Source organism: Sinohyriopsis cumingii, chromosome 16 (assembly GCF_028554795.1).
Source record: "Sinohyriopsis cumingii isolate HCF-2022 chromosome 16, ASM2855479v2, whole genome shotgun sequence".
Classification (NCBI taxonomy): domain Eukaryota; kingdom Metazoa; phylum Mollusca; class Bivalvia; order Unionida; family Unionidae; genus Sinohyriopsis; species Sinohyriopsis cumingii.
In genome coordinates this window covers 37,623,642-37,646,663 of record NC_142976.1, presented here as the reverse complement: position 1 = coordinate 37,646,663, position 23,022 = coordinate 37,623,642, and the positions used below count along the sequence as shown (strand labels likewise).

The following is a 23,022-nucleotide window of genomic DNA, read 5'->3' as shown; positions in this document are numbered from 1 at the left end:
AGACAGATGACAAATGGATAATGTTCAACAAATATAGGACCATAATTTGTTATGTTGGCCACAACAGTGGACTGACAAGCCATTATGTATTCTATATATCCCACCTTCTGTAAAATTCCTCATAGGCAAGGGCATTTTTAGTGAGCAGTTGCTTACAAGATATGCCCACTTTTGTTGCATGAATCACTAATATTAAGAAATTTAAAGAAACAAAATCTGAAAAGAAGATTAACCCCATTCTTCTGCTAAACACATTCATGTTAAAATGCACCCATATTGCAATTTTTTTGCCAACAGGTGCAACAATATAAGAAATTATTTTCTGACATGACTTTTAAACATTGTTTAACAAACCAATGACATTACCGATTGGTCAGATTAAGTAAGTGTATGTGTGCAACACACAATCAGAAGATGCACCCACACTGCAAGCTTGTCCAAACAGGACTGAAAAGTTATAACAAAAGTAGTGGATGAACAGATGAATAAATTTAATCAATATAATACCTGATGGATAAATGAATAGATAGATAAAGTGGATGATTAAATATAATACCTGATGGATAAATGGACAGATCGATAAAGTGGATGAATCATATATAATGCCAGATGGATGAATGGACAGATCAATACAATGGACAGATCAATACAGTGGATGAATCAAATATAAACCTGATGAATAAACAGAAAGATCGATAAAGTGAATGAATCAAGTATAACACCTGATGGATAAATGGACAGATTGATAAAGTGGATGAACTGAATATAATACCTGATGGATAAATGAACTGATCAATTAAGTGAAAGAATCGAATATGACACATGCTGGATAAATGGACAGATAAAGTGGATGAATCAAATAGAATACCTAATGGATACATGGACATATCTATAAAGTGGATGAATCGAATATAACACCTGCTTCTTGAAGTAGGGATGTCATACGCTTAATGTAAAGTTGCAATATGAGCTTTTAAAACTACATAAGTAACATTGCATCCATTTTTTACACGGGTACCAGAATTGATAACACACTGCCCTGCACTATTCCTGCATATATAGTCATATTTTACAAGGTTCTAAACTGGACAAATATTTTCCATGAAAATCAAATACAGTTCCAAATGAATGTTTACGTAAGTTTTCTGATGAGAAATGTAAGTCTTGTATGGAAAAGAAAGTATAATACAGAATGTCTGTTCTTTACCTGTTTGTTCATGCACTCTCTGTAAACAGCATAGAACAAGGTCTGCATAGCAGACGACTGTAGCCAGCATAGAAGAAGATCTATCATAGCAAAGAACTATAGGCTGAAATTTTCCTCATTCGTATCAACCACCAGTTACGGTTTGGGCACATTTTGTACCAAACTCAATGACTTACTCATCATCACCAGAAGCACTTTCACAGTCATGAAAGTAAATGCTTTATAAACTTGCTAAATGAGAATGTGGATCTCTACAATAGACTTCTGACACATTCACAATATCGGAGAGAAAACTGTCCATTCTTCAGCGCTCTGATTTTATATTTAAAGTAGTTCATAAATGGTTCCAGACATGACATGAAGGAAACTAACCCCAGCATTGGTAAGTAGAGTGTTACATAATGTACTGGCAGATCAGGGTTTATTCACAAGCATTATGAGTAAAATAAACTGTATATACCCTGATCTGACAGTCAGTTATGCAATACTGATGTGGATCTACACACATTATACACAGGGTTTTCACAATACCTCTTTTGCATTTGGCTTCTTTTTCTTTCTTGGATTACTAAATACAATGATCTCTGGACCAGTGTCACATTTGTCCTCTCCAGAAGACTTCTGATTCTCACGTTTCTCAATGCACTGTCTTTTAAATTCATCTAATCCAAGGTCCACACTTAAAGCACTCAAATGTTTCTGCACACCAGATAAAGGACTGATACCTTGGCTGAATTCTATACTGTCCTTTGTCACCTCATTCTTGTTTTTTTTCTTCCGTTTCTTTTTCCTTTCATTTGCTGCTTTTTCTGTATTTGACTGAGCTTGAGGAAACAGTTTACTACTATGCAAGTCATTTTCACCCCCAGTCTCAATTTTGTTTGCCTTCAATTTCTTTCTTTTCTTTTTCTCATAGTCTTCAGATTCAAGTAAACTGTCACCTGAAAATTAAAATTTCATGAGGAAGTAATGAAGTCATAGCAAGAAAGGCATGATGACATTTTCTCTACATTTGGTAACTGCTATTAAAAGCATTAAAACACACACACATGCATGCACAAATGCATATGGCACAAACTCTAGGTGACACTGACTTTTGTGATATTACAGTATTTTGTTCCTGTATAGCATTCCATTTTCTAATCCAAGTTTCTTCCAAATATTCCCACCCCATTTTTCATATTTGTACTTTTAGGTTGGGGTGTGGGGTCATTGCAACTGCATATTGAAAATTTGGAATTCGCTGCTACTGTGCGGTAGCAACATATGGTAGTCGCTTACCAGCGGGCCTAGAAAATTTAAACTTATGTTGTATCGACTCATACCTGCATGAAATCAAAAAGAAAATGATTTATTTTCTCAGAAATGGCAAGTATTAAAATTGCATGTGTGTGTGTGATTTGGACTTTTAACGTAGCTTTAACAATTTTTCAGTCATAACGCTATGATGTCTGCAGTGTGGCAGTTTATAGTGATGTATAGCACTGGGGCATCATGCCACAGACATGTAGCTTTATGTCCCACCCAGTCACATTATCCTGACACCAGGCCAACCAGTCCTAATGCTAACTTCTTAATGCTGAGTGCCAAGCATTGCAGCTGTTAGTAACATTTTTGTAAGTCTTTAGTATGACTCAGCCGGGGATATTATAATTGTTATGTCATTAATATGCTGACAGACAAGATGAAACTATGGCTTAGAGGAAACCTGACCCAGTACTCGCCATTTGCATTAATAGTCACATGACTTCACAACTCACAAATGACGACATCGGAAGTCCAATAGTCATGTGATATCAACAACAAACTGCTTTATAATGTTGTTGTACAGAAATTCAATTATATTAAATGAAAGTCAGATACTTTTTGTAAAAACCAGCAACCTGGCCAGTTTGATTGGTCAAGCAGAGAGCACGTGTCAATGTGGTAGTCACGTGATACAACAAAACACTAGAGGTGGTTGTTCATGGAATATATAAATATGGAGAATTTTGTTTTCCTTCATTTTTGTATTTTTATTACAACCAGTATATGGCTTTCATTTAATTTTTTTTCTCTAAAACATTTTTAAATGTGGGTTGTTAGATTTGTGTACTCATGTGTCTAGCAATGCAAATTGCGAGTACCAGGTCACATTTCACCAACAAAGTAGTTTTATCTTGTCTTTCAGCATATTAAAGACATAAAGATTTTAATAGTCACAATTTCTGAGAAAATAAGTAATTTTCATATCAACTTCATGCATGCATCACTCAATCAAACAACGTTTAAAGTCTGCTAGGCTACGCTTTGCCACCACCATGTTGACCTCTTGTGATGCTAGACTGGTTTGCATTCTTTCCATGTAAGGAAAGATACGGATATCGAGCTGACTTTGAACATAAAAGTCTACTATTCGAATCTTATCCACTGAGCATTTGGATTGACTCAGCATATATGTTTATTGCAAGCAACCAAATGATCCATATTGCACCCTCCGAATATTCTGGTTAGAACTCGATAAATTTAACTCAAGATCAGTTTAGTTAAGACTCAATTACATGACTGTTTCGGGCATCAAGTGGTGGTTGAAAATTACTGGTTTTTTCCCAAGTGTCATCAATACTTGTGAAATTCAAAGACTTTTAATGGTCGGGAATTTTTTTTATCATTTCTTCCGACTTTTTTCTGATTTCCCAGTAGTGTGGGAACCCTGATTTTTTTCTATTTTTCTAAATTATGGGTAGAATGGATGAAGGATTAGCACCAACTCAAACAAAGTGACAGCCCTTGATGCAGGAAAGCTCCTTGTAAAATGATGCAAAATTGGTCAAGCAATTTTTAAGAAGAAGCTGTAAATAACAAATGGAAGTGACAGATAATTCAGGTTCAAGCTAGACTTTAATTCTAGGGAGAAATGACTTCTCTTTTTGGACAGAACTGGGAGAAGTGAAAACTGAACAAGAATAAGTGGGAGCAAAGCATGATATATATATATATATATATATATATATATATATATATATATATATATATATATATATATATATGCATGCGTGTGTACTGTTTTCATTGTCTTAACTAAATTATGCCTTCTATTTCCCATTATTTGTATTTGCATGTAACACTGGTTTTAAGCAATAATTTATTTTCAAGAAGAAAATTTTCTTAGTTCTATCTCTATTACAAACATTTTCTATGTTTAAAAACTATCATATTCATGTTCTGTGTATTTTGCCATTATGACGAAAATAGAACAACAAAAGCTATACATTGTAATGAATTTTAACTGAGTAACTAGGTTACAGTATTGTAATTGCAAGTCAGCACAAATGCTTAATCAACTACCCTTAATCAATAATTTTTTCTTTTTATTTCTTAAAAGTTCACTATGAAATGGCAGTTGAAAACATTTCTAAACTTGTATGAAATAACCCCTGTACTACGTACATGAGAGCAAATGCACACTGTTTACCCTAATTTCTTTATTGCCGATAAAACTTTACCCTAACTGTTCATAGACAACACAATAAAGAATTAAAGTCATTATATGAATGAACTAAAACCTTTCTTCAACCGAATTAACACAGCCAACATGCAAGTGCATCTGTTTTTTAGAAAGAGGGTTTTTCTTAATGTAACCACTCACTTTATAGCTTTAATACAATAGTCCATTGATATGATTGCAAACATAAAGTTTTTATTATTTGTCTACATACTTGATTTAACATCAGGCATTGGTTAAATAGTATTTACTTAGCCATTGTTTTTTTCCTACATATTTTTTGTAAAAAATCAGTTAACTCAGAATACAACCTTGACATCTCTCAAATTCCACAACATAGTATTGTCCCGTATGTTTCTGGCCTACACAAAAGCTTTAAAGCTAAATCTTCAGTAATATAATATTCAGAATATCGTTTCATTAAATTGGGTATTTTCCTGATATATTTGCCCAACGGTTTGTGAAAAGAGACAATCTATTAAAGCAGTACTTCCAAGTCCCAGCGTTGTCTGCAATTAATTCTCCATGACAGGTTCACTTACGTTTCCAAACTGATTTTTAATTTTAATTACACATGGCAGCTAAAATACTCATGTTACCGATTCTATTCTTAAAGCATAAATTGCTATTTATGTAAGTTTAAGTTTCGAAACAAGCTTTTTAATATTTATCATCAAAGGATAATTGCAGAAATCGGGCAGTAATAGTTGCTATCTTACTTAGGAAAGGGTTAATGGTCAATTAGCTATCAAAACACATGCCTGTGAATGTGCAAGAGTTTGTTTGTTGGTACAATTGATATCAACACCAACTATTTAATGGCTTGAAGTCTACATTTAAATTTGAGCATAACACTGAAATTAACCTGGCCAAGGTGATAGAGCATCTCAGTCATTCAACATTTCTCTTCAAAATCACAGGCAAAGTCGTTTTCACTTTCCTAACAGAAGGCAAAAGTTTACATTTTTTTAGGCAACTTAGTTATCCACTTCACCTGGTAGTGTGACCCCTGAATAATACAAAAAGGACCATGCTATAAACAGACTTGTCCTTTCTAAAAGCTTTTAAAATTTGAAGAATTTTTTTCTTCATGACTATTCACTACATTTGTAATCTATGAAAGTTGTTGAATAATAATTAGACTATATAATATTAGCTGCTTCTTTAAATATGAGCATGAGTACACGTATAAGATTCTATTCATCTGACATAAAGACTATGCGAATAGGTACATGTACATGTATAAGATTCTATTCATCTGACATAAAGACTATATGGATAGGTACATGTACATGTATAAGATTCTATTCATCTGACATAAAGACTATGTGAATAGGTACATGTACATGTATAAGATCCTATTCACCAGATACGAAAACTGTGTGAATATGAGTACATGTATAAGATTCTATTTACCTAACATAAAGACTTTATGAATAGGTACATGTACATGTATAAGATTCTATTCATCTGACATAAAGACTATGTGAATAGGTACATGTACATGTATAAGATTCTATTCACCAGATATGAAAACTGTGTGAACATGTGTACATGTATAAGATTCTATTTACCTAACATAAAGACTTTATGAATAGGTACATGTACATGTATAAGATTCTATTCATCTGACATAAAGACTATGTGAATAGGTACATGTACATGTATAAGATCCTATTCACCAGATACGAAAACTGTGTGAATATGAGTACATGTACAAGATTCTATTCATCTGTTATTCAGGGACATGGCTGATTGTTATTTATGATAATATTCTAATGAACCAGAATGGTATGTGACAAAACAAATAGTTATTACCATATTCCTCAAGTTTTTTCAAAACTGCAGACTGCAGTGAGGACTTCTTGTTTGTCTTATTCATGGTATGATCTTTCTGAAATAAAAATATCATTCAAAACTTGACTTTTGACTTTGTATATTCACTTCTTATATTTTTCGCAAATACAAAATACTAGTGTTTAAAGAATCACACAAATGAAGAAACAGCAAGCAGGTTTCTTTCAAATTCGGGATAATTAGCTCTGATCGATCTGGACTGTATCGTTATTTGACCTGGTAGCTGAAATACAAGGGAGTTGTTCCAAACTCAGTAATCTGTACTTGTCTTGGTCAATGCTGGAATGACTAGAATGACCCACTCACACAGAGGTCTAAAAGTGGTTTGTTTTGATAGCTCTCATGGTAATAAAGATGCCAATGGGTATTAGGGTACTTGGGTACCAACATGCTGATAATAACCCAGGTAATAACATGAGCCATAGGGTACCCATTTACCATATACAAGTTTTCTGCTGGTGCTTGTAAAGGCAGAATTGATTTTGTTTTCATGTTGACAATCCTTTGGACTCATCTGCAAATACATGTGCTTTTACAATGCCAAGCAAAAAGGTTTGCCTCTTCCAGTAAACAATTGACCTGAATTCCATGTTTACCCACACGACAACTCTTTGATTGAGCTGGCAATGTGGTACAGTGGCAAAATAGAGGCTGGTTTTTTTTATCTTGCTGCAGAACTGACATGTATTCAGTTGCAACCTTGAACAGATTTACAAATTATACTTTCAAAGCTCAAGTTCAGTCTCACAATAGGCATCTGCATATGACAGTGAAGCCAAGAAAGGGGAGTCAGACAATATTTATGATGATTATTCCATGACAGTTTGCTAGATGATATTTCAGAATTTTAGAGCTTCATCAGATAAGAAGGATAAAGTCTTGGACTTTGTACCACATCTTAAGTCAAATTTTGAATATTCACTGATAAACTTCATATTCCACGTAAAGTGGTAACACAATTCCATAGTTTTATTAGGGTTTTTGATAAAGACTATCTAAGTGTATTGGAATTACAGCCCTTTAATCCTTAGTTGCTGATATTGAACATCATTTGTTCTCAAAAGTACATCATCAATGAAAGTTAAACCAATAGAATCAACAGGATTATCATGGTACCAATCACATACGATTCTCCATATGGCATCAAAGACCTTGGATGTCAAAGCTTTCCTGACTTGAATGAAGGAACTGTCAACCTGGCCTGAAAACTTGTTCTGGTGGACAGATTGCTAGATATAAATCTAGCATGAAGGCGGAGAAGGTGTGAGATGTTGTGTAGGAGAGAGCCCCTGTGTTGTGACAGAAAATCCCATCTGTTGGGAAGCGTCCTGGGTTCATCTATCAACAGATCTAGAAGATCGCTAAACCATGATTTTCAAGGCCACAATGGGACTGTCAGAATGATATGATCAGTGGAAGTTCTGATTTTTTGCAAAAAATGACGTAGCCATCAGAAAGTGGAAAGGCATACAAGAACCTATGATACCACAAGAAGCTGAATGCATCCACTGCCCATGCTCTCTGGTCCAAGAATGGAGAGAGGTAAAATGTTAGTCGACTTTTCAGTCAGGTGGCAAACAAGTCCAACTGAACTTTTTCCCATCATGAGAAAAGTGACTGTTATAGAGAAGTGTTGAGTCCATTCTGTGAGGACTGTTTTGCCTCACCTGGAGAGATTGTATGCTAAAATATTCTTATTCCCTAGAATGTGGTCAATTTAGAGGGTGATTTCATCAAGGTAGCCCAACAAAGGTGGTTCCAGATCTCCATACAAGAGAAGGGGCATGTGTGTCTCCCTGATGTTGGAGATACAATAAGATGGACGTCCATGACACATCAAGTTACTTGCTGATGCAACGTTGCAATGCTTGACATCCAGCATTCATTTCTAGGTTGTTGATGTGGAGGTTACAATCATCCAGAGTCCAATAACCCTGAAGAATTACACCCTCCAACTATAAACAATAACCCCAACTCGAATCTGATGAGTCAGCAAACAAACAGGAGTCACGCAGAGGTCAGACGCATGCATAGGTCCACCTAATCCTACATGTAAGACCAGACGCTGATATTTATGTTGTATGTTGAAGGCGTCAAAGTCTTACAAACAACACTGTGTAACGTGTTTTGATGTCAATTAACATTGTTACAAAAGTCAAATTTTCAGAAATATTTCAAACAAATGACAACTAAAATAACGACGCTTTTCTACAAAGTAAAGTCATAATGTTTTAATCAGACTTTACTTACTCTGATGTCTTTTCTCTAATAAATTCAAATTCTCACAAAAGAAATGGACCTATTTTCAAGTTTCGTTGGCCTACATTTCAGTTGGCTGGAAAGCGATGAAAGCCGGGTATGCTGAAATCGGGTTAAGTTGAAATATTATTCTCTAATGAAATTAATACATATATATATTATGCCTATTGGAACTGTAAGCAACGGTTCATTTCGTTCAAGACACTTATCCCCAACATGTACTTATTTGAGCATACCTCAACTACTGTCGCACCACTGCAACAAATTCAAATGTATGTCAACAGAACTGAAAATGTGTCCATTTGCTAGTACAGTAAAACCTGTCGTGAGCAACCTCTGCTATGAGCGACCACCTGTCATTTCCGGCCACAATTGTAATGCACGGATCGATTTTACTATATAAACGCTCTGTTATAAACGACCACCTGCTGAACGCAACCAGCGACCATGATTTCTTGGCAAAATATGCATTTTGACACTGCTATGAACGACCGCATCACAAAAAAAACAAAAACAGATTGACACCACTGACCTTAACTTAATCCTTTGTGAACACTAGAGCTCAGGATCAATGTAGTATGCAAACAAAGTGCACATTAAATAACACTATAGTTGAACAACCATATATCGAGATAAACACCTCTAACCATCATTTAATCATTTGTAACAAAGACTGCATAAATAGTAAAGATTACTCTAATAAAGTATTTAAAAAGAATTTGTCTTGCTACAGTACCAGTTTTGTGAAATTTACAACTCCAGCGTACGGTGTCATTTGTAAATTGCAGTAAACCATACTAAAGTACGTCACTAACCGCCATTGTAGTGCTGAAGTCATGTGAATAGCCAGTAAGAGTAACATCAAAGGGAATAATGATGGATATACGCAGTCAATTTAGAGGTTTGTATTTTTTCTTTATCTTTATGAAAACTCACAAAACGACGGTAGTCCTTATGTCCCAGTTAGAAATCATTTGAAAGGGCTTCAGTGTAGGTATGAGTACATCGTTTGTCTTTCCAGTTAATCCATAATGCCTGGAGGGTGAATGAGCTCATTGTCTTTAATACTAGTAAGTGAGAATCATTTCCGGATTTTTTTTATATAATTTTTTATTTCTTTTGTTAGTGTTTCACCAAGCCACCATCTGTTTACCTGGGTGCAGATGGTCGCAACCTTTGTTTATCGAGCTATAACAATGTTGATTTAAACTTCGTATCAGAATAAATGTATTGTTTCTGGATGAGTTTATTATGTCTTTTGGTTTCATTCATTGGTACATAATATATATTTATTCCACATTTCCCCAAAACCTGATCAAAACTGATAGTCTTTATAATGTCAACACTAATAACAATGGCAGACCTCCGCTGAAAAAAAGAAAAATTTTAACACTGGAAGAAAGAATTAATGTCATTGAAAGAAATGAAAAAGGGGAGACAGCTCACAAATAGTAGAAAGCTTAAGCGTCGGTAAAACGCAAGTTCAAAATGTAATCAAAGACAAGGAGTCCATTAGAAATGAATGGCAGAAAGGTGCACAAGCACAGAGGAAATATGCCACGGCACGATGGACAGTTTACAGTCTTCTCCAACTGCAGACAGTGATAGTGACAATGAGTCATCTGTTGGTGAAATTCTGCCTCAGGTTATTTCACATTCTACAGTCATAGAACATTTAAAAGAGATTAAAGAATATGCTTTACAACATGGTGATCCCAAAATTTTGCTTCTTTGCTCAGAAATGGAGATACATGTTCAGACCAAACAGCTGAGTAAAACATGTCAACAAAGAAGTATAATGGATTTCTTAAAAAATAAGTGAATAAGTGTATAGAATAAGATATATACATCATATCTAACTGTTCATTTTTTGTACATATTAATGTGATGTTGAAACATAAATTTAATTCTCGTTGTTTGATAGATGTATATCTTTATTATATAAAGATATTTTGAGAGGAATGCTTGCAATATGTAACAAGATTTATGAATAAAGGATATGATACATGTACAGTGAGTACGGGTATTATTTATTTTTCAACAATGCTAACTACTGACCCTGAAAACCAGTCCATTTTCACACACCTCTTATGAGAGACCACCTGTCTTGAGAGACCGCTTTTGGTTGGCAGAAGGGGCAGTCTCTCATAACAGGTTTTACTGTATCATATTTTCATTCGACCAGGATAAAGACAGCACAGCATGTATATTAATTACACATAAATTAGTGGAAGAGTGTCGATATAGGCTGCCAAGTGTGTTTGATGTTCCTGAAACTTTGATTACTCATTCCAATGTCTCTGACATCAGAACATGCTATACAAGGCCATTATTTGGATAGTTAGACATAGCACCTAAAGAAAATCAACATGTGCTATGTCTTACATGTAGGAGTAGGGTCCACCCTGTCTAGAATCTGTCCCAATTAATCCACCAACGCAAATTGTTATGAAAGTCTGGTACTAGATGATTCAGAGCCAATACAGAATGTGTGTGTGTGATTTTCACCTCGTAAAAAGGACAAACTGTTGAGGGTGCATGTGAAGTCATCCTAAAGGAGCCAAATCCATTGTGGGCATTCAGAGTTCCCAGTAGGGACAGGTAAAGAAGGGGAAATAACGATGTTTTACTCGTAGTACTTCCAGAAGTGCCACGATTTGATCTATATGAGCCAGAAAAACCTGGACTAAGTTCTGGTTTGTGAGGAAATTCATTCCCGTGTAAAACGAAGTCCTGAAAAAAAAGTCAATGAAAGGAATATTTAGTCTTAGCTCTTTTTAAAAGAATTTTACAAAGTCTGATGTGTGACACTCCTCCTCTATGTGTAATCAGAGAGACGTAATGGAGGATAGTCTAAAAACTCGTTACACGTGTGTGCAGTACACGCGATTTATGAATATATCTATGAACTGAAACTTCCTACGAACCATGAAATATATAGAAAAAAGACTACACCAAAAACCAAATTTAGATTTTAATCTATCGGAATATATCAAAGTTTTTTTTTCTTCACACTTGATATGCATAACCTAAGGAGGCAATCTAAAATTTAATATTATTTTCGATCAATCGACCGTCATGACCACGATACCTTTGATTAAAAAAAATTAATCAATTGACCAAGTCGAAAACATTCACATCCAATTTTAAATTATCCTTGTTTCTGTTTTTGTTTTTACATATTACAACAGTTCACCTGGTTAGCAAATAAGTTTCGTGTACGTCTACATGGGCGCATCCATTTTATAAATATAAAGCACACAGTCTCCAAAGTAACGAAAAAGAAATATTGTACAAAAGCAATTTTTAAACGTAAGTAAAATTTTCTTTTATATAAATAGATATATCACTTGTATGTTTAATTTTTCAAATGTATGTACTCACATTTATAGCATATTAGAATATATTGTAAAATATATTCCTTTTATATTTTGTCCTGTATTTGCATAAAATCCCTGTCATTTGACTGGTCGTCTATTTCGTTCCATCTATGAGTTAAAGAGTTCGCGAAAAAATATATCGATGTACACCAGTCAAGTACGGACCTACAAAAACTACAAAGACAGTGCAACGCATAGTGAAAACGGCATATAGACTTTTAAACTGACAATAATGGAAAATATTTACGGTTGATATAAAATTCTAATAAAAAATAGATAGGAATTATATCTGTGCTGCTGTTTCTTCTTTTTTAGATACATATTTCCACACAACATTTTGATGAATTTTTAAGTTAAATATTCAGTAATGCATTTTCTCAAAACAATCAAATCTTCTCATCATTATTTGTGGAATATTTATCTCTTTGAAAACTGATGCAGAATATTCCTCGTGAATACATATTTTATATGTACATATAGTAATTACTGGAAAATGATAAGCGCGCAAAGATGTTGTGGAGATATTAAATATTTACAATACTGGAAATTATTTACTTTTGATAAAAAATTATATAAATAAACATATAAGAATTATATGTTTGCTTGTATATGTGTTGATCATTGTTTTCTTTATAATAAATAAATATTTCACATATGGAAGTTACTTATACTTTCCCGTTTTCTAACTGATCATGTAACTTTTTAAAATATTTAATAATGATAAGTGTTGAGAAAAGGAATAAGACAAAGACAGTACATATACATTTTATACTTACAATACTGAAAAATATTTACTGTTGACTCAAATTTATATAAATAAATACATAAGAATTTTTTTTTTAATTGACTGCTTTGATCACTCTTTCTTTATAAAATTAAATATTTTGACAAATGTAAGTTGAATAGTCTTCAGTTTTAATTGTTATTTAACTTTTTCTCTTTTTCAACAATGAAATGCCCTTGTGTCAATTTCTAAAAATATATTTAACTATGGTAAATGTTAATCAAGAAATAGACAGGCAAATCCTTACAATATTGTAAAATATTTATATTTATATGAATAAATATATAAGAATTAGAAATTAAAAATATGTATAGAAAATATCTGCATTGTCTATGTGTAGAACATTCTCTTTTAATATCTTAATCTATTTGATACTTTTAATATAGCGGTAGTACAAGGATACATATGTTTTTAAACTTATAATACTGTAAAATATTTACCGTTGATATCAATGTATGGTATATGGTAATGAATTGCTATGGTAAACTGATTGACTATCATCAATGCATGTTACGATGAAAAGTAGCTGTGTAGACATGCACTTACTTTAAATCAGTTAACATTATGGCCAGGGACATCATGGGAGGGATGGGGGGGAGACAAATGCCTCCCCCATTTGCATGTGCTGTAAAATGTAAAATTTATGTTGCCTATATATGAAAATTAACAAGCCCATCAAGTCCCCCCCCCCCTCACCGAATCAAGTTTTTTCCCTCCCTCCCGAATCAAGTTTTCCCCCAACAACAAAAACAAAGTTGAAATGACGACCCTGATGATAGCTGAATAAGGAAAGTTTGAAATATTGACTATGCAATAGAATAAGTTTATTAATCTGTTATTAGGATTTTTCCTCTTTATTTTTGTTACATTATCCATTGTGTTTTTATAAAGTAAAAAATTTACAGTGTATTAGAGCAGAACATACATTTATAAAATGACTTATTATGCTTAAAGATTAATCATGCGTATCTATGAACATTTGGAGGTAACGTTTTGAGGTAACATTTTGGTTATACTGGGATCACTATTCCACATTATACTGAGTTAACGTAAAGAACCATATTGTAGGCTGCTGAAAATGGTTTGGAAAACCTGAAGGTCATGGCAAAAGGGAAGATAAAATGCTATTGCCAGATCAAAACATCTTCTCACATGTATAATGAGACAAAACAGCAAGAAGATAAAACAAACATCACTGAATCTCATGTGGATGAAGATCAATATCCATTGCGTAAAAACATGTAAACCAAAGCATTTTGTTTCATTCATAGGAATGAATGACACGGATTTACTGAATCATTTTTAAATGAGATTTTAAAAAATTATCTTACAAATAATAATAAGATTTAATTTTTGTTGACAAAAGACATTTCTGAATATTTACAATAAATCAGTATGATTGTGAGTGCAATTAGACATTTAGAAAAACAAGCTATATTTGGACAATATAAACATTTATAGTTTATAAAGCTGGAACCAACATTCAGTATTTTCCACCATTATTTGTTTATTATGTCTATTTGCCGTCTTCGCCTATCTTTGTGCGTCTTGCGGTGTTTAGTAGGATCCGTCGCTATACAAAAAATAAGACGAGGTACAGAAGACTGAAGACTCCTCATCGTCTTTGATGTAATGATGTTGTGATGTACACGCTGAACGATAAATAGATCAATTTTATAAACTAGAAAGGTCTTCTTTTTTAATCAATCAATGCAGTGTAATTGCCTTCTTACCTAGTTGGTAAAGCTTTATTTCTCATGCTTAAATAACTGGTAAATCTTAAATGCGCAATGGATTTATTTTACGACATGACATCATAAAAATATTATTTTTGTTGAATACATTTCAAGCTAATAACATAAATATAAATATCTGGTTTGCTATAATTATATTCGAGATATTTTAATAGATTTTGTTGTCATATTGCTTAAAAATTTATGTTTGACCACAGGTGCTCGACGCGAGCTTGATGTTAAGAAAAAAAAAACAATCATCTAAAAGATAAAATCATACAGTGACAAAAATACCTTAGATTACCCCAATGCCCCTTTCTGACATAGGACCCTCTCTATCATAATTATGATAGTTAAAAGCAGTCTTTCGTTTCAGTGCTGTTGCATATTAATTTGAGTTGCAAACTAGAAAATTGGCATGCAAAATGAAGCGTTCACAATATAAGGATAAGTTGAAAAATCTTTATTTCAAGTGTTTTGTAATATTGTTAAAAATGTAAGTTTGTAAAGCAAATTGAATTATAGCATATGAAATGAAATTGTGTCTGTGAAAGTATCAGTTTTCAAAATTAAATCGTTTAACAAATAATACTGTCAATTATTTCAGACTGAATCTGATGTTATTAATAAGTAGAATAATAATTTTAGATATAGTTCCATTCCATATGCTAAAATTCCATTTCGCATCACAAAGGCTGAACACATGTTAATATAAATTGTAGTTTATAATGGCTGTAAATTATTAAACAAGATATTTACATAGCTATCATATTTGATTCGTACGTATGTGTTCCTGAATCTACTTGTCACCCATTCAGAGTCTCAAATGTATGTCAGCTTTTTACATTATCAAACTGAATCACCATGCTCAGAAAATTATCAAGAAATCTAACACCATTAGATAATCTGCCATAAAATCATCATCCATGCCAACCATTCATAATCTGCCATAAAATCATCATACATGCCAACAATTCATAATCTGTCATAAAATCATCATCCATGCCAACCATTCATAATCTGCCATAAAATCATCGTCCATGCCAACCATTCATAATCTGCCATAAAATCATCATACATGCCAACCATTCATAATCTGCCATAAAATCATCATACATGCCAACCATTCATAATCAGCCATAAAATCATCATACATGCCAACCATTCATAATCTGCCATAAAATCATCAACCATGCCAACCATTCATAATCTCTCATAAACTCATCATACATGCCAACCATTCATAATCTCTCATAAACTCATCATACATGCCAACCATTCATAATCTCTCATAAACTCATCATACATGCCAACCATTCATAATCTTTCATAAACTCATCATACATGCCAACCATTCATAATCTCTCATAAACTCATCATACATGCCAACCATTCATAATCTCTCATAAACTCATCATACATGCCACCCATTCATAATCTCTCATAAACTCGTCATACATGCCAACCATTGAGACTGTTTTATATTTGAAACTCGGCATATGTCATTATTTTGTTGTGCCAAGAAGTGGGGGGGGGGGGGGGGGGTAATGTGTGTGACCCAGATAAGTCATGTTGTACATTTCAGAATAATTTGTCTACTTACATACGTTATATACTTACTGATATAAGTAATATAAAATACTTACATAAGGTAACTGGAAATTTTAATTTAGAGAATAAAATATTTATCCTGTAAATCATTCAGTTCAGACAAAAACTGTAGACTTAGCAATGTCGTGTATCATTGGCACACATATTCATATACACACACAAATATTAAATGAAAAAAAGCACAAAAATTATATTTAAAATCCCATGAACTAAGGAACAGAGTATTAAATTGTGGTTTGCTGAGTTCACTGGATTATATGCTTTGGTGATGTTCTTAAGATACTGTTGAAGGATTCCCTGCAGACAATTAAATATGTTTAGATTATTGAAGTACAGTGACTTGAATTTTATTTTAAACATGTCCTTTATTCTTGGTATACCAAAATACATTTATGGATAAGTATGACATGTCCTTTATTCTCGGCATACCAAAATATGGCTAAGTATGACATGTCCATTATTCTAAGGATACTAAAACATTGGACAAGTATGACATGTCTGTTATTCTTAGTATACTAAAACAGGAATATTTCAGTCAATTCTCAAATAGCACTGTACTTATTATCAATGTCATGGTCATAGTTAGGAGTTAATAATGAAGCAAAACATCTGATGTTAAGTTACTGTTAATAGATTCTGTGACACGAAATAGATTATGATAATTAACATATATGCTACACATTTTTTGCCACAAACCTAGCTTTAAATCCAATAAACCTAATAGGTAGGGTATGTGTCCTAAAATTAGCCCATGTTTTGTTGTCTCCCTTATTATCATAACTGCAGTTAGGGAATTAGGGACAGTCAGTTATGAAAATAACCTTTTTGTATCTCATTCAGTACAATTGCCTTGGTGCTAAATCACCTGACTTGTGGTGCTTTGCCCTAGAACACCAATCAACCAACCAAATTCACAAAAACTAGGACTACTGAGATTGTATTATTCATTAATCAGTATTTTAGGACAGTTCACTAAAAACTATTGGCATTTTGGACAATTCACTAAAAACTGAGAATTTTGATCACCTTTGAATGTCATATGTGATATTAAATGAATAGATTTTGATGTATTCCTTTTCAGCAAGGAGTAAGATTGACCATGACTTGGGGCCCAACATTGTATCGGATGCTTAATGGAGTCTTCTGTGTATACAAGCCAAAAGGTGTTCATTGCAGTTCTGTTGTGGAACACATCCAAAGAAACCTGGCCAGAGGTAATACATAGTTCTTTACTGTACATCCCTCAGGACACTGCTGCTTCTCCTATAATGCAGGTTTGTGGATCCAAAGATGGGACTATCAATTGTAGGACAAGTCACTTTGATGCTCCTAGAAATAGTTACAAATAAGGAGCACTGTCTTGCCTGAGTAGCTGTTTGAAAGACAGACTAAAGGAGAATGAACTCTGATTTTCATTGTGCCTTGAATGAATGTGCTAAGTGAATGGAAATCTGCATGTATACCAAAATTTTATTGCAGTAGCATCAATTTCAAATTCTGGCCAATTAATTTAAAGCATTAGCATCTTTAGTACAGGTTTGAGGCATTGCCATGATGGATATAGTTGTAACACCACTAAGTTAGATACCAGTATAGTCTGTTGCCGATTCACTGTTTGAATAAAGATTTGTAATTATTGAAGACAAAACACAGAAGAACAACATTAAGCTGTATAGTAAATAAAACTAAATTAAGATTATGGAGGTAAGTGAGGAAACAATGTGGTTCAGCTCTTAAGTTATTAAGTACCAGTAGTTCTGAAAGAGTGACAGCTATAAGGTGAAATTGTGTGCAGCTGCAGCAAGCAGTGGCAATAATATCAGCACCCCTTTATGTTACTTATTTACTATGACTGAAATTTGTTTATATGTGATAATAGGAAACAATGCACTGTCAAAAGCAAACACCTGATCAAAATGGCTGCTCGAATGTAATCAAGAAATGAACTTACCTTGTCCAAAGTACACAAATTTTTGCTGGTTCAAAAGACATTAAATTTAAGTCACACAATGTTTGTTCCGTTTGAAGCTGTATGACATTGGACTTAAAGCAGCCCAAAGAAACTTAATAATTCCTGTTAGCCAGAGTTACAGAGCTTTTTACCATCCTGTTATAGCCCAAGTTACATTACTTTGTAACATCCTGTTATGAGTTACAGTGCTTTGTAACCTTCTGTTCTAACATGAGTTACAGTGCTTTGTAACTTTCTGTTATAGCCTGAGTTACCATGCTTTGTAACTTCCCTAGGTACATTGCTTTGTAACTTCCCTAGGTACATTGCTTTGTAACCTGATGATATTGTGGTGTGATTTAAACTATTTAATTCATCAACACTTTAAACTTTTTAAATGTATCATTGTAAATTTGAATTTTCAGTTGTATACCGATTTTAATTGTCAATTTATGTTTTTGTGGAGCATTAAAATTTTCTTTAAGTTTTGTTTCCAAATACCAGAATTGGAATTACAAGTAATAAGAAGCAACTTTTCTGCCAAAGATGTATAGACATAAAAATCATAATCTGTGTGGTATTCTAGGGTTGCTCAATATTGGAATTTTTGGGCTCATTTGACACTGAAACTAGCATCTGCAATGCATCAAACATCATCAATTTACATTTGCTAGTTTAACTTTTTCTGAAGGAAACAAAGACTAATGATCACCTACCAGTATGGGGGAAAATGCTAGGAAAATTAGGAAAGTATTTGTAATTGGTCAGAACATACCATGTTTGAAGTAGTAATTTAAAACATTAATTTTACTCAGTCTTCAAGCCAAATAGTGTAAGAAAAAGAAAGACACGAAAAATACAGACTTACAGAATAAAAGCAAGGATTACAGAAAAACGATTATAGTAGAATCCTGATACTGATTTGTCCATGTTCGATTCAGATCCAGGTTTCATATTAGATTCAGTGGATTGAACCATACTAACTTTACCACAGTATCTCAGACACTTTAAAATACACATATTTTGTGATGAAAGCATCTGCATGATCAAGCTTTTGCTTGTTTTTGTTACACAAATGAAAGGTAATAATGGCAACATTTACGTTTAGCGGACATCATGTGTTTATTTGAGTATGTCACATGGCGGAAAGATGATTGCCATAACCACTGCCCCAGTGAAGTTTATTTTCTTGGTAGGGATTATGTCAAGTTGAGAGATATGAAAAGGTGATTGAGCTCCATAGGGTTTGGATTTGCAGTTTGTGAAACTGTGATTGTCCTAATTAAGGTTTAAGTAAACTTTACAAAATTTTGAGTTGAATACAACATTTACCATCGCTGCATCAGTCTTGAATCATACCTTCTGACTTTTAAGTGTATGTTTTCCACCTTTACAATAGCAGAACATGATATATTTTTTACACCTTACTGAAAACTGATCCAGCTTATGGAAAAAAAATTGACTGCCTTACTGAAAAGGTCTTGCTAGGGTTGCCAGGTCTGTAGAAATTATAAATTGATGAATGAGATGACTTTATTTTGTACATTTCTTACACCCTTGATGCTTTTTAATTTGTTGTTTTGCAACAGACAGTTAGCCAAAAATTAGGTTACTATCAAAACTGGGTGGCAGCTGTCAGAGTACAATACCTTTCCTATTGCATTTGCTGGGTGAAATATTAGCATTTTTGTTTACCCTTGTTAGAAATCGACCTTTAAACCTACTGAGTAATAATTTGCATTTGATCTCATTCATTTCTTCAAGCTTCATGTGTGAAAAGTTCAACAGGAATCATAAATTCATGTATTATTTATACAACGAAAAGTGGATATTGTATTCGGAACATAAAAGCATTCACTGGCAGCCCAAATGTGATGACTATTATTTTTTTTGCTATGGAGTTAAATGCCATTTTTCAGTACAAGATTGGCCATATGTGGTGGCCATTTTAACTGGTGGAGGAAGAACCCAGGAAAACCTCTGGAAAGAAAAGTTTTCTTACATACTCACATTGGCCAAGCCCAAGACTTGAATCTACACAGATAGAAGATGGCATTGATCCAGCACATTACTAATGTCATTAGACCACTGCTACATGGGGCCCCAGATTTGGTTGTAGGTCAAAATATTTTTTAAAAATTGTAAAGCCATCATGTCATGATGCTTTCTGTCAGTTTTGCTAAATTCATTTGAGCTGGGGGGGGGGGAGGGTCTTCAAAATAAGTTTTGAGCTTTTTGCTACTTAAGTAATGGAGGCTATAACTGATGTCAGATCATCTGTTGTAATCAGTTTAAAAGCCCCTCACTTCAAGATGCTTCCTATCAGATTTAGTTAAGCAGTTTTAGAAGTTGCTTAAATATATATTTCTTATTTTAGTTGATGCAGTCAGATTTGTCAGCATATCAATGTCTTTTTTGTAGAAACTTGAAAACCCTTCATGCCAGAATAATTTCTGTGAATTGGGTGATATTCTGTTAGCCATTTTTTAAAAGAAATCATCCAGGGTTTTTCTGTTTAGTAGCCTCATTTGATGTCAGATCAGCATCATTTTTACACTTTCTGTCAAAGTTTGTCATATTCTGTTGTGTTTTTTAGCTCACCTGGCAGAGATCTAATGATATGGCCCCATGTCTATTGTGCATTCTGTGTCATCCTTTGTTTATCGTCAACAATTGCTTGTTGCCACTCTGAAGGCCTTCTTTCTGATCCAGTTTTGATCAGTCTTGAAATATATACTTGTCATGAAGATATTAAAAAAGCTCAACAACATGATCCAACCCTTAATACAATTTAACCCAATCATTATAGTTAATAATTGAACACAGTAAAACACACAGTAAAGCTATAACTTAAGTATATTCAACATTAGTAGAACCTAAATAAAACAGTAGCCTATCTAAACTGGTGTTTCACATAGGACCGAAGCTATAACAGTTTAGATTTTTTTAATGTACATAATTATTTACAGATCTAAATGCCCAACCATGCTATCCTTATGAGAGAAAGATGAGGGAGATAGATCCAAACCCAAATGTGAAAACGCCATCAGTAACCACAGAGCCCATGTCCCTTACAACACTGTCAGATCACAAATTAGGTAAGTGGAATAGAATTGCATAGAGTTTCTGTACTTTACTACAGTATCAATGCAGAATTGGTACAAACAATTCAGCAATAAACATGACCAGCTTATGTCAAAGATATACCCCATTATGATCATTGGACATTTGAAAAACTAGTCTTTGGTGCAATCTTTAGGAAATTGCTGTTAGATGTTGCCTGAGATTTTGTCTTGATTAAAAAATAGTCTAATTTACAGGTAATTACAGATGGCTTGACTTGTTTAGATAAGCATGATAAACTCAGTTTGTACTTACAGCCTTATTTCGAGTCATGTTACTAATATATACGAAGAAATTTCTGCACTGTAGATTTTTTGTATATTGACAAGTTTGACAAACATGTCTATTTTAATTTGTGTGATTTTGTAATTCTCTGATCATTACTTAAATTTGTGAAGGCAAAATTTGTGACCAGATCCAAAAAATATAAAAACTTCATCCATATTGGGAGGATGAATAAGTTTTGGAAGCATAATGGAGGTGACTGTTGAGAAAAGGTTAAAGGTGTAAATGGAATCAAAGAGAAGAAAAAGTCAGACCCTGCCCCATATGAGAAATGGTTGTTTAAGGGAGTTTACCATTAAATAGATCACCTTACTAGTTTTCTGTCACTAAAAGGAACTAAGTGTGAACTCTTTTATGACTAATATTCATGAATGGACCATATCTTACAGTATGGTTGTTCATTCTTTTTGTTTTAAATTTTCATTGGAATCAGTGTAGAATAATTGATGTCATCCTGTATATAGGTAATGATCAACAGAGTAACCATTATTTATCACATGGTTATTGTCACATGTAAATAAATATACATCTTGTATATAGGTAATGATGGACAGTAATAAGCATTATTGGTCATGTGGTTATTGTCACATGTAAATGAAAATATACATCCTGTATATAGATAATAATGGGCTGAATAAAAATTCAGTTGCTGTTGATTACATGTAAATAAATAGAAAGCTTGTTACAACTGAAAAAAGATTATTTTATACTTTCTTTATTTCAATTCATTAAAGAAAGCTATAGTTCCTATATTTCTTTCCATTATCCACACTTATTTGGCTATATGATTATTGATGGTCATCTGTCACACTTTTCCTTGTAACCTGAACACCAACACAAATTTAGGGAGAGAAATTGGTATGGTGTTTCATTAGGATGAGTACATGATGATGAGGAGCAGTGGTTATTCCAGGATTCTTTGCAGTGTATAGCCTATCATATGTTGAGAAATGGCATTAAACCCACAAAAACCAAACCAGGATGACATTCAGAATTTGGATGTGGGTTTCATGTGTGTAGTGCGTTTGTGGTCAAAGGTCACATTTTCATGCTGGTGGTATGATGTTTTATAAGGATGAGTACATAACAGCGAAGGTTTCACATCTTGGATGTAGGTCACTCTATCTATGTGGGGAGGGGTGACAGTTGAGGTTCACATTTCATGCATTTAGTATGATGTTTCATTAGGACGAGTACATGACAGTAAGGTTTCACATCCTGGATGCAGATCCCATGTGTGTGCCCATGTGTGTGGACAGTTGAAGGTCACATTTTCATGTGTGCTTTACTATGTTTTAGTGGAATGGGTACATGAAAGCGAAGGTTTCAGATCCTAGATGCAGGTCCC

The 23,022-nt window shown here is 33.5% G+C and overlaps 2 protein-coding genes across 6 annotated transcripts in view; one reads left to right on the top strand and one right to left on the bottom strand.

Annotated features, from left to right (window-relative positions):
- LOC149780227 (uncharacterized) overlaps positions 1-14,727 on the bottom strand; it is a 33,214-nt gene extending 18,487 nt beyond the window's left edge. The window contains exons 1-3 of one of the 4 annotated variants that reach the window (XM_089937001.1): positions 14,705-14,727; positions 6,510-6,585; positions 1,739-2,148 (exon numbers count right to left, since the gene is read on the bottom strand). In XM_089937001.1, coding sequence (XP_089793127.1) covers positions 1,739-2,148; positions 6,510-6,573 — 474 coding nt within the window. In that variant the 5' untranslated portion in view covers positions 6,574-6,585; positions 14,705-14,727. Of the gene's footprint in view, positions 1-1,738; positions 2,149-6,509; positions 6,586-11,192; positions 11,258-11,315; positions 11,829-12,003; positions 12,152-14,704 lie in introns of those variants that run through there. The other 3 variants (XM_089936998.1, XM_089936999.1, XM_089937000.1) reach the window with 3 other exon arrangements.
- Positions 14,522-23,022, top strand: part of LOC149780226 (pseudouridylate synthase TRUB2, mitochondrial-like) — a 32,989-nt gene continuing 24,488 nt past the window's right edge. The window contains exons 1-3 of one of the 2 annotated variants that reach the window (XM_089936996.1): positions 14,522-14,600; positions 17,397-17,529; positions 21,236-21,364. In XM_089936996.1, coding sequence (XP_089793122.1) covers positions 17,415-17,529; positions 21,236-21,364 — 244 coding nt within the window. In that variant the 5' untranslated portion in view covers positions 14,522-14,600; positions 17,397-17,414. Of the gene's footprint in view, positions 14,661-17,396; positions 17,530-21,235; positions 21,365-23,022 lie in introns of both variants that reach the window. The other variant, XM_089936997.1, reaches the window with a different exon arrangement.